Source organism: Mustela nivalis (genome assembly GCF_964662115.1).
Source record: "Mustela nivalis genome assembly, chromosome: 1".
NCBI lineage: Eukaryota > Metazoa > Chordata > Mammalia > Carnivora > Mustelidae > Mustela > Mustela nivalis.
In genome coordinates this window covers 194,932,240-194,946,748 of record NC_139020.1, presented here as the reverse complement: position 1 = coordinate 194,946,748, position 14,509 = coordinate 194,932,240, and the positions used below count along the sequence as shown (strand labels likewise).

Below are 14,509 nucleotides of genomic sequence, written 5' to 3'. Positions count from 1 at the left end.
TCAGCACTTCAGGCCCAGGTCACTGTCAGTTGGGGTGGATGTTTGGCGGGATGGCTGGGACCCGGGGCAGAGAGGCCCACAACTGGGGGGGCGGGGATCAGGCACATGGGGCCAAACCCTCCTGAGACCAGGCCCAGCACCCCTCCCTGCAGAGGAGCCGGGCTGGCCATGGGAGGGGGTGTGTTCTTTTTTTTTTTTTTTTTTTTTTTGAGGGGGTGTGTTCTGTCGGGGTCCTAGTGCCTGGGGACGGAGAGTCAACCCAGATCTCCCCATCCGCCCTGGCCCCCCAGATGATGCAGGTGATTGAGGAGTACATGGAAGATTACAACCAGGTCAACACAGCCAAGCTGAGGCTGGTCCTCTTCATGGATGCCATGAGCCACATCTGCCGGATCAGCCGCACCCTGCGCCAGGCACTGGGCAACGCACTCCTGCTGGGTGTGGGTGGCAGTGGCCGCAGCTCCCTCACACGGCTGGCCTCGCACATGTAAGGGCTCCGGGAGTGCTGGGCAGCGGATGGCCACAGCTAGGAGGGCTGGGGTCACCCCGGTTGAGGGTTTCTGAACGCACTGGGCAGGGGACCTAGGCTCCGGGGAGAGGCAGTAGCAGGGCCCTGTGGTGCTGCAGGGAAGGAAGGTGTGGCGGCAGACAACCAGGAGGGATTCCTAGATGTGGCGGCCACGGCCTCCTCTCGGTTTCAGAGCTGGCAGGATGGAAGCGAACGGCGTTCCAGGCCATGGAACAGCTTAGGCAGAGTTCTGGAGGCAAGAGAGCAGGTTCAGGGCCTGGAGCATCTGCAGATCTGCCCAGGATGGGAGCCAGAACTCCAGATGGCTGGGGTGGGGGGTGGGCACCTACCATTCAGCACTTGGCCTTAGCTCAGCCATGCCTCCAGCCAAACTCCTGTCTCCAGGGCCGAATACGAATGCTTCCAGATTGAGCTGTCCAAGAACTATGGCATGGCTGAGTGGCGTGAAGATGTCAAGAAGATCTTGCTCAAGGCTGGCCTGCATAGCCTACCCATCACTTTCCTGTTCTCTGACACTCAGGTGCCACTACCACAGGCAGAGGGCAGGGCCCAGGGTGGGCTGGATACAACCCCATCCCTGTGTGGCATCCTAGAAAGTGGTCGGTCCTTCAGGCCCAGGTCACTCTTAGTTGGGTTGGATGTTTGGTGGGATGACTGGGACTGGTGGCGGGGGGCCCTTAGTTGGGTGGGTCAGGTGCATGGGACCAAACTCAGCCTATCAGAGCTATGGGGGCATAGGTCAGCCCTATACCCCAAGGGAAAAGAAGGCCCCTGGCACCATGGCTGATCACAAGTGGCACCATACTCACTGGCCAGTCCCACCTCAAGGACCACAGGACTCCAGCCCGAAGCACTGTGCCTATGGTGCCCCTCTTGGGGGCTGCTCCCTCTAGAGCTCCCTAGGAGGAGGCCTGTCCCTGGGTCTCCAAAAGAAACTGAGGTGGTGGCTCTGGGGTCTCAAAGCAAAGAGAGCAGTGCCTAAAGCTGCCTGCTGGTCGGAGCTGGCCAGAGATGGAAGCCCTGGAACGTGTCCCACTTTGTGCAGGGTGCCCTCTGTTCCCAGCCCAACCTCTACCCCCAGGGTCCCCTCATGCAGTCTGGCAAGGACCTATTTCTGCCTGTGGCCTGGTTTCCTCCTGTGAGGATATTGAGGCATGGGGAGGTCTGGAAAGGGAGAGTAAGGTGTCCTGTCTCCCACCCAGGACCCAGGGCCCTTCCACAGCCCCGTGTTGATGTTCAGAGTCTCTGCTGTAGGGCAGGCCTGAGTATGAGTCTTAGACCATGACTTGTAAGGTCACTTGTATGCCCCTGAGCTTATCTGAGCCTCAGTGGTATGGTCTGTAAAACGGGGCTGCTATGAAGGTCCTGGAGACCAACACCCAGGGGCCATCATTAAGGCTTAGCTTTTGTACTCTCATCTCTTCCCAGATCAAGAACGAGTCTTTCCTCGAGGACATCAACAATGTCTTAAACTCTGGCGACATTCCCAATCTCTACAGTGCAGATGAGCAGGACCAGATTGTCAACACCATGCGGCCCTACATCCAAGAGCAGGGCCTGCAGCCCACCAAAGCCAATCTTATGGCTGCCTACACCGGGCGTGTGCGCAGCAATATCCACGTGGTTCTGTGTATGAGGTATGGGCCCCCGTGGTGGCCACGTAGGGACGGCACTTGGGCCCGCCATGAGGAGGGCCCTGGGCTCTGGAGGGTCCTGCGGCGGAAGTCAGTGCCTCATTTGGCCTCCTGGTCCCCCAGCCCCATCGGAGAGGTCTTCCGAGCTCGCTTGAGGCAGTTCCCCTCCCTTGTCAACTGCTGTACCATTGACTGGTTTAACGAGTGGCCAGCAGAGGCGCTGGAGTCTGTGGCCACCATGTTCCTGAATGAAATCCCAGACCTGGAAGCCACCTCTGAAGTCATTAGAGGACTGGTAGGTGTCTTGGTGAGGAGCAGGCTGTTAGGGGGAGCTATTTAGGTTTGGACTTACTGTCACAGGAGCCTGCGTGAGAGTCCCAGGCCCAACACTGATGGGCTTTGGAGCAGAACTTGACCTATCCTAAGCCTGTTTCCTCATTTGTATCATGGGAGTGCTACAAGGCTGTCATGGTGACATACATGGGGGCTAGATTTGTCTGGTCCAACCTGAGAGAGTGATGGTCACCTGCGAGCCAAGAACTAGAGTAAATCTGTTTCCCTCCTCAGCTATGTTGAGGCCTTGGGCCCTCTGTTCCCCCCAAGGTCCCGTCTTAGGACTCTCAGAGTGAGGCAGTTTAGGAGCTGTGATGAGGGCAACAGGCCAAGATCTGGGAGACACCTGGGTCCACGTTCAAAGGCAGCTCTGCCCTTGACGTTGTGTGAACTTAAAGGAGTCCCTTGACTTCTCTGGGTCGTGAGTTTTTCTTCTGCAGAATAGGTGACCTTGACCTGGAGGTTATGAGACTCATAGGAGATAGCGTGCCTGAGAAGCATTGAGGTTCCTACATGTGGTCTCCTCCTTGGGACCAGGCTTCAATGGCTTCAAGGGCACCGTGGCCAGGTCTCTGCTGGGACCTCTACAAGGCTGGCATCAGTGGTCTCCCACCCCACAGATTCAGGTTTGTGTCTACATCCACCAGTCAGTGTCCAAGAAGTGTACCGAGTACCTAGCTGAGCTGGCCCGTCACAACTACGTGACCCCCAAGAGCTACCTGGAGCTGCTTCATATTTTCTCCATCCTCATTGGGCAGAAGAAACAGGAGCTGAAAACTGCCAAGAACCGCATGAAGAGTGGCCTTGACAAGGTGGGCCAGAGTGGGGCTTGGTGGGCAGTGGCTAAAGCAGTGCCTGCTAAAGCAGTGCCTGCTCCGGCTTACCCTGGCCCGGGCAGGCCCAGACCGCCCTCTCATTTGGCAGCCTGCAGTGTTTAAATGGGTTGCTTCCTCCCTAACCAAATGAGCAAGGGCGAGGCCAAAGCAGGACACCCCACAGATTTTCAGAGGACATCTCGGTTCCTCTAGGGCTCACTGGACAACCAGCCACAGCCTCTCACTCCTGAATGAGGGCCGGGCAGCCCTGCAGGATCCTCTCCCCAGCCACTTCCACGCCCGGCCCTCTTCCTGGTACCCTGTCACCCCTGACTTCCTCTCTGTGCCTCCCTTCCGCCAGCTGCTGCGTACTTCAGAGGACGTGGCCAAGATGCAGGAGGAGCTGGAGATGATGCGCCCCCTGCTGGAAGAGGCTGCCAAGGACACTGTGCTCACCATGGAGCAGATCAAGGTGGGGGTGCTCCCTGGGCCTCTTCCCTGATGTCTGACCACGTCTGTGGAGGCTCGGGATACCCATGCAACCACGAGATCACTGGTTGCCTGTCCTCTGCAGCTGCTTAGCTCCTCAGTGCCTGTTTTCCTCAGTCGGTCATCTTTTGTTCATTCAGCGAGAGTTTGCTGGGAATCTATTCTGTGCCAGGCCCTGCGCCGGGCAGGGGGTATGGTGAAGAGCAGGACAGGCAACCTAAGCCCTGATAATCACAACAGGGACTGACTAGCAGGCTGCCATGGGCAGCTGTGCAGACTTGGCCCCAGCCTTCCTCTAAGTCTTCCTGAGATCCCCGAGTTCGAGGGCCTGCGCCGCACAGCAGATACCTCTAATTCGCAGATTCGCTATGACAGCTTCCTTGTAGAAGCAGTTCCCTCCTGCCTGGCAAAGCCAGCATATCGGAAATGTTTCCAGCAGACGGAAAGAACATGACGTGGGGGGCGCGTTTCTCCGTCTTGCCTGGCAATGTCCTGCGGGCTTAGGGGGTCCTTCCCTGGAGGGCAGTTGTGCTCAAGCATGTAAATCCTGGGCCCCATGCCAGGCCCACCATGAGCACTTGGGAATGGGCTTCTCACATTCCCAGAGCTCCGAGAGGGCCCTTGAGGAGGAGGGCATCCTTGCTCTCATTTCTCTTAACCCTGGGGAGACTGAGACAAGGGGAGGAGAAAGGTGGGGACACACCTGTCCCCAATACACCACCAGCTAGGCCCTCCCTGCCTTTGGCCCCTAGGTGGACACAGCCATTGCTCAGGAGACTCGGAATTCGGTGCAAGCAGAGGAGATCAAGGCCAATGAGAAGGCCAGGAAGGCGCAAGCTATTGCTGACGATGCCCAGAAGGATCTGGATGAGGCACTGCCCGCCCTGGATGCGGCCCTGGCCAGCCTGCGCAACCTCAACAAGAATGACGTGACCGAGGTGGGCAGCCAGCCGGTCCCTGAAGCTCCCCCTGGGCATCTGTCCTGTTGCCTCTGGTCCCCACACCCTCTGTCTCCACATCCCCTGGGGTCATGTGCTGAGAGGTGGGGGTAGAGCTAGGCCTCAAACCCAGCTGCCTGCCTCTACCTCCTTGCACAAGACAGGCACATGGGGAGGGCTTTGGGTCCTGGGCAATGAGCATCTAGGACCGCAAGGTCAGGCCTGGGTGTATGGGGGAGCAGAAGGAACCACAAGCCGAGACAGACCTCGGGGGACAGCTAGGCATGCCCTTTGTCTGTGGCAGTAGGAGCTGGCTTGGTGAGGTCTACCCTGTCTGATAGCTGCCCCTGCCCAGGGGTACCCAGGCCATAATGGCTCTCCCCTTCCCCACTCTCGGCCTGACCTGCAGGTCCGGGCCATGCAGCGACCACCCCCAGGTGTGAAGCTGGTCATAGAGGCTATGTGCATCATGAAGGGCATCAAGCCCAAGAAGGTGCCTGGAGAGAGGCCCGGCTCCAAGGTGGATGACTACTGGGAACCCGGAAAGGGGCTGCTGCAGGACCCTGGCCGCTTTCTCGACAGCCTCTTCAAGTTTGACAAGGTGGGTGTGCCAGGCACAAGGCGAGCAGGCCTGTGAGTGAGGTAGAAGCAGAGTCCCCTTCCCCCACCAGTGTAGGGCTCTCTGTCCTGTCTCCCTTTGTCCGAACACATGCAGCCTGATTGCCACAGAGCTGACTGGGACCACATCCTGACCCCGGAGGAGCGCTCTGGCTAGTGGGAGTGACAGTCACCTCAGAGCTCTACAGCCTAGAGATCCCCTCTCTTGCCCTTTCCTCCCTGAGACCCCATGGCCTTGGCCTAGGCTTGCACTGTCTGTGCAACCATGGCCTTTCCCTTGGTCTCAGCTGAGCTTCAGCTTCTTTTGTCTGTCCCTGGGTTTCTCCATCTGCTGTCTAGCTGGGGCTCTCGGTACCCACGGCCATGTTCTATCTCAGGGGCTGCTTCATGGTTAGGTCAGTCTGGTGCCCACCACCCTCTTAAGGGACCTTCTTCAGCCCAGAAGGTGGGAAGGGGACAACTGCCTGTACATGCGCCCTACCCCCACCCCCACCCCGCCACTGCCATGAGTCAATATGGGGCTGTAGACACCCCAGGCTGCACTGGGAGGGTGGATATATGGCCCATAGGCAGCTGGGCCCCTGTAGACTACCCCATTCTTCCTCCTCCAAGTCCATCAGTCTAGAAACCAGAGGCCCCACATGCCTAATTCAGCCCAGATCAGCAGTGCTCACAACCAGTACTCAGGATCCCTGGTCCCAGGCTCTGAGCTCCGGGAGTTCATGAACAATGCAGATTCCTGGGCTCATCCTGAACTACAGGGCTGGACTCTCACAGGATGGGATGGGAACTCTGGGGGTGTGATGAGCTCTCACGGTGAGGGTTAATACCCTTGAACATGAGCCTGGTTGGGCATCAGAATCACTCACTAGTCTCCACGCCTGTCAGGAAGCATCCCTTGTCGCTAAGTGAGTTCTTAACAGAGCCTGCCTATTACCAGACCTTGAGACTATGTGGTTTCTTGTGGAGGAAGACTCTGATCGTTCTCTGAAAAATCCTGGTTGCTTTATGGACCGTGTTTACCCAGGAAGACAACGGTGCTGAAGCCTACACAGGGCCTGGGGCTCTGAGAGCGAGCTGGGTGTTCCTGAGCAGGGCCCCACAGCCCCTTGCCCCTGGAAAGCATCCCCCTGATGCCCCCGGTCCTCCTTCCCAGGACAACATTGGGGAGGCAGTGATCAAAGCCATCCAGCCGTACATTGACAACGAGGAGTTCCAGCCGGCCGCGATTGCCAAGGTGTCCAAGGCCTGTACCTCCATCTGCCAGTGGGTGCGCGCCATGCACAAGTACCACTTCGTGGCCAAGGCAGTGGAGCCCAAGCGGGTGAGGTCTGGGCACGGCTGGGGGTAGATGGCGGGAGGTGGGGGCTCCGCCGGGGCCCCTCCACAAGCTGGCCCGGGCCCTCTGGTTGCAGCAAGCCCTGCGGGAGGCCCAGGATGACCTGGAGGTGACGCAGAGGGTCCTGGAGGAGGCCAAGCAGCGCCTGCAGGAGGTGGAGGATGGCATCGCCACGATGCAGACCAAGTACCGGGAGTGCATCGCCAAGAAGGAGGAGCTGGAGCTGAAATGCGAGCAGTGTGAGCAGCGGCTGGGCCGCGCCGACAAGGTGGGCTCACGGCGGGGGCAGGGAGGGCCTGTGGGCTGCAAGCGTCTGGGGGGGCGTGGGCGGGGCCTGCACCCCTTCCCCAGCCCCTGGCCCGGTCACCCTCAGCCCACCCCCCGGGGCCACCTCTGCAGCTCATCAACGGGCTTTCGGATGAGAAGGTGCGCTGGCAGGAAACTGTGGAGAACCTGGAGCATATGCTTGGCAACATCTCCGGGGACGTGCTGGTGGCTGCTGGCTTTGTGGCCTACCTGGGCCCCTTCACGGTGAGGAGCCTTCCAGCCCTCCCTGCGACAGCCTCACCTCTGCAAGGGGCAGCCTGCCGGGCAGCTCTTCCCTCATGCGCTCACTCCGCGATGCGCGTGTCTCAGGTGCCCCGTCTGAACCAGGTGCTGTTCCGGGCCTGGAGGGTGAGGCAGTGCAGAAAACAGCCAGAAAACCCACCTGGCAAGGCTGGCCTTCTAGGGGAAGCCTGAGCCCACACTTGCATGCTTCCTAGGGACATCTCACTCGGTCCTCACAGCCTCCTGGACAGGCAGGCCCATTGTCACTGCACCTGTTTCACAGAGGAGGGGCTGAGGTTTATGGAGACCAAGGAAGTCACCCAAAGTGGGACCTGAGTGCACGGGTCTGACTCCACGTCTGGGCTCTACTCCTGATTACAACTACTGAGCTCTAGGGGATGGCGGCAGCAGTGGGGAGGGAGGAGGGCGTCCTGGATGTCGTGATGGGGTGGCCTGAGTCTGGTGTCTCCCCAGGGCCAGTACCGCACGATGCTCTATGACCACTGGGTCAAGCAGCTCACGAGACACAACGTGCCGCACACGTCTGAGCCCACGCTCATCGGGACGCTGGGAAACCCTGTGAAGATCCGCTCGTGGCAGGTGTCCACCCGGGGTGTGGGGTGGGGGGAGCTGGAGGGACTGGGCTGAGCCAGGAGCCTCCTCCTTCCCTCCCACCCTCTTTCCTCGGCCTGCTCAGAGGTGCCTCCCCTGAACCCAGCCGGGCCCAGCAAGAAGGTGTGGGTTGGAGAGGAGAAAGCTGAACACAGCGTGGCACAGATCTAGCTAACCGGAGGCAGAGAATTCAAGGGATACTTGCCAGAGTGGACTAGGGAAGGAGAGCAGCATCCAGGGGAAGTTAGGATTCTTAAGTTTTCCCCCCAAAAGTCAGATTTGAGCTAGACCCTAAAGGACAGGTAAAGTTGGCCCAGGGAGAAAACCAAGAGGCTATTGACAGAGGCCAGGAGAGAGTGAAGACCAGGATACCAATGGCATGTGGGCTCTAGAGAGGTGGTCTGACTGAGGGAGAACTCAATAGGCAAGAGGGCAGCGAGGCCCAGGGAAGGAAGGTGTGGGGATCCAGACGAGGAGCAGGAGAGAGTAGGAGGTCCTGTGGGGTGACACCTGTGCCCACTGTCACCTGCCCCTTCCTCCAAGGGGGCACCCTAAGGAGAGGGAAGAGATAGCCAAGCATGAAGCTGGGAGTAGCCGTGGGACAGCCCTGACCCAGTCTGATGTCACACAGATTGCTGGCCTCCCCAACGACACGCTGTCAGTGGAGAATGGGGTCATCACCCAGTTCTCCCAACGCTGGACTCACTTCATCGACCCGCAGGGCCAGGCCAACAAATGGATCAAGAACATGGTGAGCCCACCTGCCTTGTGCCCCATCCCACGCAGCTGGGCTTAGCCTCGGGTGGGCTGGCGGCTCCCACAACCCCCACTTGCTCTCTCTGCCCACAGGAGAAGGACAATGGGCTGGATGTGTTCAAGCTGAGCGACCGAGACTTCCTGCGTAGCATGGAAAATGCCATCCGCTTTGGCAAGCCCTGCCTTCTGGAGAATGTAGGCGAGGAGCTGGACCCGGCCCTGGAGCCGGTGCTGCTCAAGCAGGTGGGCCTGCAGTGGCGGGGGGCGGTGGGCGCAGCCGGTCTGTCTGGACCAGGGGTGGGGTGGGAGTGGGGGCAGGGCAGCCCCACTCGCTGCCTCCCTGGCGAAGCCTGGGCCGCAGCGCTTGCCCCTTCTGCCCACCACAGACATACAAGCAGCAGGGGAACACAGTGCTGAAGCTGGGGGACACGGTGATCCCCTACCATGAAGACTTCCGGATGTATATCACCACTAAGCTGCCCAACCCACACTACACACCGGAGATCTCCACCAAAGTCACCCTCATCAACTTCACCCTGTCGCCCAGGTAAGTTCCCAGGCCCCAGACCCAGGGCGTCAGCTCAGCCTGGCTGCCTCCCTCCCACTCCCAGGCCAAGACTCCGCGGGTCTTTCCCAGAGGCTCTAGCAGCTTCTTCCCAGGCGCCCTGGCACCCCACCAGCTCCCCATACTTGCCGCCATTTCCAGCTGAGAACCCCCGCCCCCAAGACCAGGAGCCCTTGGTTGAGGTCAGTACCCCTCCGCCTCCCCAGCGCTAGCCTGTCTTGTCTGGGTACCCTCCCCCCACAGCTCAGCGTTTGCCAGCACCTTGTGCGCTCACCTCCAGAGCGGCCCTGGAGCCCTGAGTCAGGCCCACCCAAGCCCTGTCTCCTGCCTTGCTGCTGTGAGCGAGGGCCGGGCTAGTGGTGCACCGTGCTGGCCGCCTGCCCAGAGCCCACAGGCTCACTCCATGCTCAGGCCTCCTTGTCAGTGGCCACCGTGAACGTCCCCACAGACGAGGTGGTGAAAGGCCTATCCCCTACCGGTCACCCGGCCCCCTCCTGCTGAGAGGAAGTTTTTCAACGACCCCAGCAGTTCACATATCTCACCACTGCCCCCACCCAAGATTCCGGATTCCATTGGGGCTCTGTCTCACTGAGAACTGGTTACCCTGTGGGCAGGCTCTGCATTAGCCCCACAGCCCAAGACAGAGGGGAGGCCTCCCAGGCCACCTCAGGCAGGGCTGCTGGGCTCTCGGGGCTCCGGGGTCACAGGTTGTAGGTGAACAGGCTCAAGGCTGGCCCTTTGGAGCCTACCAGGTGTTACAGACACCATGTCCCCTCCCTGGCAGTGGCCTGGAGGACCAGCTGCTGGGCCAGGTGGTGGCTGAGGAGCGGCCAGACCTGGAAGAAGCTAAGAACCAGCTGATTGTCAGTAATGCCAAGATGCGCCAGGAGCTGAAGGACATCGAAGACCAGATTCTGTACAGGCTCAGCTCCTCCGAGGGCAACCCTGTGGATGACATGGAGCTCATCAAGGTGCTGGAAGCTTCCAAGATGAAAGCTGCTGAGATCCAGGTCAGCTAGGGCCTCTCCCCAACTGCAATTCCGGCCTCACCTGCCCAGCCCCCACCGCCTCAGGCCTGCCCTTGCCCACATCTGCCCGTCACCCTCCCTCCGCCGACTGGGCCTGACCGCCACTCACCTGCGGTGCCTCCAGGCCAAAGTCAGGATCGCGGAGCAGACGGAGAAGGACATTGACCTCACACGCATGGAGTACATCCCCGTGGCTGTCCGCACGCAGATCCTTTTCTTTTGTGTATCTGACCTGGCCAACGTGGACCCCATGTACCAGTACTCCCTGGAGTGGTTTCTCAACATCTTCCTCTCTGGCATCGCCAACTCGGAGAGAGCAGGTAGTCCCAGGTGCTGGGCTCCCACCCTGGCACAGACGTGACATGGGGACACGTCCTCACGGGGTGCACGTAAACTCCTACCCATGGTCACTTGCACATTCTCTCAGATCAGCCATAACAACACACCCCTGCCCCCACTCTCCTCAGGGTCCCTTTACTGACAACTCCATAGGCCTCAAGGGGAGGCCCAGATGGCCCCCATGGCTGCGGGGCAGACTGGGCTGGGCTGGGCCCAAGCCCGGGGATCTCGCACCCCTCACCCCTCCCCACGCACTGCCATCCCCTCCCTGCCCTGCAGACAACCTGAAAAAACGTATCGCCAACATCAACCGCCACCTGACCTACAACCTGTACAGCAATGTCTGCCGCAGCCTCTTTGAGAAGCACAAGCTGATGTTTGCCTTCCTGCTGTGTGTCCGCATCATGATGAATGAGGGCAAGATCGACCAGGTACATGAGCATCTGGCTGGGCCGCTGACCCAGGACAGGTGGCCCAAGGAGGTGCTTTGTGGCCGGGCTGGGAGAACAGGGTGAAAGGAAAGAGAGGGCCAGGCACAAGGGTCCGGCGAAAGCAAAGGGCTCAGGAAACAGTTCCTTGCTTACAACAGCCAGGAGACCCTGGGTTCCTTGTGGCCCGTGATGTCCTGTGAGCACAGCCTGCTCAGAGCTGAGTGTGGTGGGAAGCCGGTACTGTCCCGAGCCTCCCAGCGCGTGCTCTCAGGAGCCCCAGGTATTGGCCGTGTGTTGGGAGTCCCTGCCGAGGGAATGCGTGTCACAGTGCCACTGCCACTGCAGCTCAAGCCCCACTGTGGGCAGAACTTTCCCAACTGAGGAGGCTGAGGCTCAGAGAGGTCACATCCTTTGTCTGAGGACACACAGCCAGGAAGACATGGAGCGGGGACCCTAACCCGACCTGTCTGACTGCCAGCCGCAGGGAGGACTCCATTTCTCCAGCTGAGAGGGCTAGGGGAGGCACTGCTGGATGGGGTCCCAGAGGCAGGTCACGGGGCCTGTGCACTAGCCTCCCCCTGTCCCCTGCCAGGCTGAGTGGCGCTACCTCCTGTCTGGAGGCTCCATCCAGGTCATGACTGAGAACCCGGCACCTGACTGGCTGTCAGACCGGGCCTGGCGAGATATCCTGGCACTCTCTAATCTGCCAGCCTTCTCCTCTTTTGCTGATGACTTCCCAAAGCACCTCTCAGAGTTCCAGTCCATTTTTGACAGCCTTGAGCCCCACAGGTGAGCTGCACCCGAGGGCCAAGCAGGGTGGGCACACGTTGGGGAGAGATCCCAGGGACAGGCCTGTCCAGAAGGTTTCTCTGAGAAGCCACCTGGGGGTGCCCTGCAGCTGTGGCTACATCCCATCCATGCCCCCCGGCCATGCACCCTCCAGGGACCGCACTCTCCCGGCCACCTAGCCAGCAGAGTCCCTGGGGCCAGTGCCCTCCCACACGTCAGCTCTTAGGGGGACATGGACACTGTCACAGGGAACCCTTGCCTGGCATCTGGAATGAGTACCTGGACCAGTTCCAGAAGCTGCTGGTTCTCCGCTGCTTGCGTGGGGACAAGGTCACCAACGCCATGCAGGATTTCGTGGCTACCAACCTGGAGCCACGCTTCATTGAGCCCCAGGCAAGTGCCATCAGCCAGTGCCCTGGACGAGTCCCCCACCTTTGGGTCCCGGGGGCCTGGCTACACCTGGATAGACCATTTTGCAGCATTGGTTGGGCTGGGACTTCTAGCCGCACCTTCTGAAAGCTCAGGGAGGTTCCATTCCAGCTCCCCCCAACCCCCGGAAGCCTCTCTGAGAGCTCTCTGGAAGCCCCAGGACCCCCAGCCTTGCCCTGGTCCCTGCTCAGCCCCAGGCGACCCAGCATCTCTCCCTGACCTGCAGACAGCCAACCTGTCAGTGGTGTTCAAAGACTCCAGCTCCACCACACCCCTCATCTTCGTGCTGTCGCCTGGCACCGATCCCGCTGCTGACCTCTACAAGTTTGCCGAAGAGATGAAGTTCTCCAAGAAGCTCTCTGCCATCTCCCTGGGCCAGGGCCAGGTAAGGACCAGCAGGCAGTGGTGGAGGTCTGGAGGCTGGGCCGGTTGGCCGCTCACCGCTCCGCCTTTCCGCCCCTTCCCCCTGCCCCCCAGGGCCCTCGGGCAGAAGCCATGATGCGCAGTTCCATAGAGAGGGGCAAGTGGGTCTTCTTCCAGAACTGCCACCTGGCACCAAGCTGGATGCCGGCCCTGGAGCGCCTCATCGAGCACATCAACCCCGACAAGGTGCGCTGCCCCGGCTGCCACAGACCTGATGGTCTCCCTCACCGAGGGGACTGCCAACAGTCCCTCAGTCCCTCGACAGAGCCGATGAGGCTAAATGAGATTGTCCCCCAGAGCACTCAGCCCAGCCTGGGCACACCACACTCAGGAAGGGGTATATGAAGCACGCCTTCTCAGTGCATTCTCCCCTTGCATTACTGTTACCAGTGGTGACGTGACTTGCCCACGTCCACCCAGCACAGACTGGTGATGCTGGGACCTGCCAAAGCCCATATTCTTCTCTCTTTTCCCTTGAGTGGGGAGGCAGGGTGCAGAGGGAGAGAGAATCCCAAGCAGGCTCCAGGCCCAGCACAGAGCCAATGCAGGGCTCGGTCTCACGACCCTGAGATCATGACCTGATAAAACCAATATTTTCAATCAGTGGTCTGCTAGCCTGGCCTGGCCCAGCCCACCCAGGGGAGAGTCAAGCTGCAGGTGGCCCAGGGCTCCTGGTGGGAGGGAACCTGGTGTGGGGCCGCCACTGGGCGAGGGTCCCCATGCTCATGGGTTCTGTGGCCGCCAGGTGCACCGGGACTTCCGCCTGTGGCTCACCAGCTTGCCCAGCAACAAGTTTCCAGTGTCCATCCTGCAGAATGGCTCCAAGATGACCATTGAGCCACCCCGAGGCGTCAAGGCCAACCTGCTCAAGTCTTATAGCAGCCTGAGCGATGACTTCCTCAACTCCTGCCACAAGGTGAAGCGCAGGGGTGCACGCTCACCCCCCACCACTACCTTGGCCCGGCCCCACCCCTCACTCCCCTGCCATCCTGCCTCTCGCAGGTGATGGAGTTCAAGTCCCTGCTGCTGTCTCTGTGCCTGTTCCATGGGAACGCACTGGAGCGCCGCAAGTTTGGGCCCCTGGGCTTCAACATCCCCTACGAGTTCACGGACGGGGACCTGCGCATCTGTATCAGCCAGCTCAAGATGTTCCTGGATGAGTACGACGACATCCCCTACAAGGTGGGCTGGGGACAGGCTGGGGCGGGCCGGTGGACGCGTGCGGGGGGGCCCTCACCCACCCACCCCGTAGGTCCTGAAGTACACGGCTGGGGAGATCAACTATGGGGGCCGCGTCACCGACGACTGGGACCGCCGCTGTGTCATGAACATCCTGGAAGACTATTACAGCCCCTCCGTGCTCTTCCACGATCACAGCTACAGCGCCTCCGGCATCTACCACCAGATCCAGCCCACCTATGACCTCAATGTGAGCACGTCCCCGATGGCCCAGGCAGCCTACCAGGCTGGGCTGCTGGGGTGCTGCGAGCACCCGGGAGCTGGGTGAGGGGAGGCATGGTCCTGGCCCCTCAGTGGCTCTTTTTCATGGATTACTCCATCCCACAAACACAGCCACAGTGAGGGAGGCAGACCCAGGCCCTGCCTCCAGGAGCTGGGGCTCTGTGGAGAGAGGCCAGAAGGAGCTAAGTGTAATTATCCAGCTGAGGCAGGGCAGCTCTTCCAAGGGTCCCAGAGGACATGGTGCTTCAGCTAAGATGCGTGCGGGGCCTGCAGGGCTAGGGTGTGTGTCGGAGTGTGGGTCCTCACTGGAAGGAGAGAAGCCCCCTTGACTGGAACAGCTGAATGAGGGAGCAGGAGGACAGCAGGAAGAGGGCTGGGAGGGAGGCAAAGGCTACTCACACAGCCCCTCAGAAGCCATGCAGCCCTAAGAAG

The 14,509-nt window shown here is 60.3% G+C and overlaps 1 protein-coding gene across 5 annotated transcripts in view; it reads left to right on the top strand.

Annotated features, from left to right (window-relative positions):
* The window catches only part of DNAH1 (dynein axonemal heavy chain 1), a 75,435-nt gene that overhangs the window by 58,094 nt on the left and 2,832 nt on the right, over positions 1-14,509 (top strand). For 3 of the 5 annotated variants that reach the window (XM_082701616.1, XM_082701615.1, XM_082701617.1), the window contains 25 exons: positions 291-487; positions 914-1,049; positions 1,958-2,166; positions 2,287-2,458; positions 3,117-3,308; positions 3,673-3,783; positions 4,553-4,738; positions 5,148-5,339; positions 6,513-6,680; positions 6,772-6,963; positions 7,095-7,226; positions 7,719-7,844; positions 8,488-8,607; positions 8,706-8,855; positions 8,999-9,159; positions 9,962-10,187; positions 10,330-10,525; positions 10,824-10,975; positions 11,568-11,764; positions 12,013-12,157; positions 12,420-12,578; positions 12,671-12,802; positions 13,362-13,532; positions 13,619-13,798; positions 13,869-14,045. In XM_082701616.1, the coding sequence (XP_082557742.1) occupies positions 291-487; positions 914-1,049; positions 1,958-2,166; positions 2,287-2,458; positions 3,117-3,308; positions 3,673-3,783; positions 4,553-4,738; positions 5,148-5,339; positions 6,513-6,680; positions 6,772-6,963; positions 7,095-7,226; positions 7,719-7,844; positions 8,488-8,607; positions 8,706-8,855; positions 8,999-9,159; positions 9,962-10,187; positions 10,330-10,525; positions 10,824-10,975; positions 11,568-11,764; positions 12,013-12,157; positions 12,420-12,578; positions 12,671-12,802; positions 13,362-13,532; positions 13,619-13,798; positions 13,869-14,045 (4,179 nt within the window). Of the gene's footprint in view, positions 1-290; positions 488-913; positions 1,050-1,957; positions 2,167-2,286; positions 2,459-3,116; positions 3,309-3,672; positions 3,784-4,552; positions 4,739-5,147; positions 5,340-6,512; positions 6,681-6,771; positions 6,964-7,094; positions 7,227-7,718; positions 7,845-8,487; positions 8,608-8,705; positions 8,856-8,998; positions 9,160-9,961; positions 10,188-10,329; positions 10,526-10,823; positions 10,976-11,567; positions 11,765-12,012; positions 12,162-12,419; positions 12,579-12,670; positions 12,803-13,361; positions 13,533-13,618; positions 13,799-13,868; positions 14,046-14,509 lie in introns of those variants that run through there. The other 2 variants (XM_082701614.1, XM_082701618.1) reach the window with 2 other exon arrangements.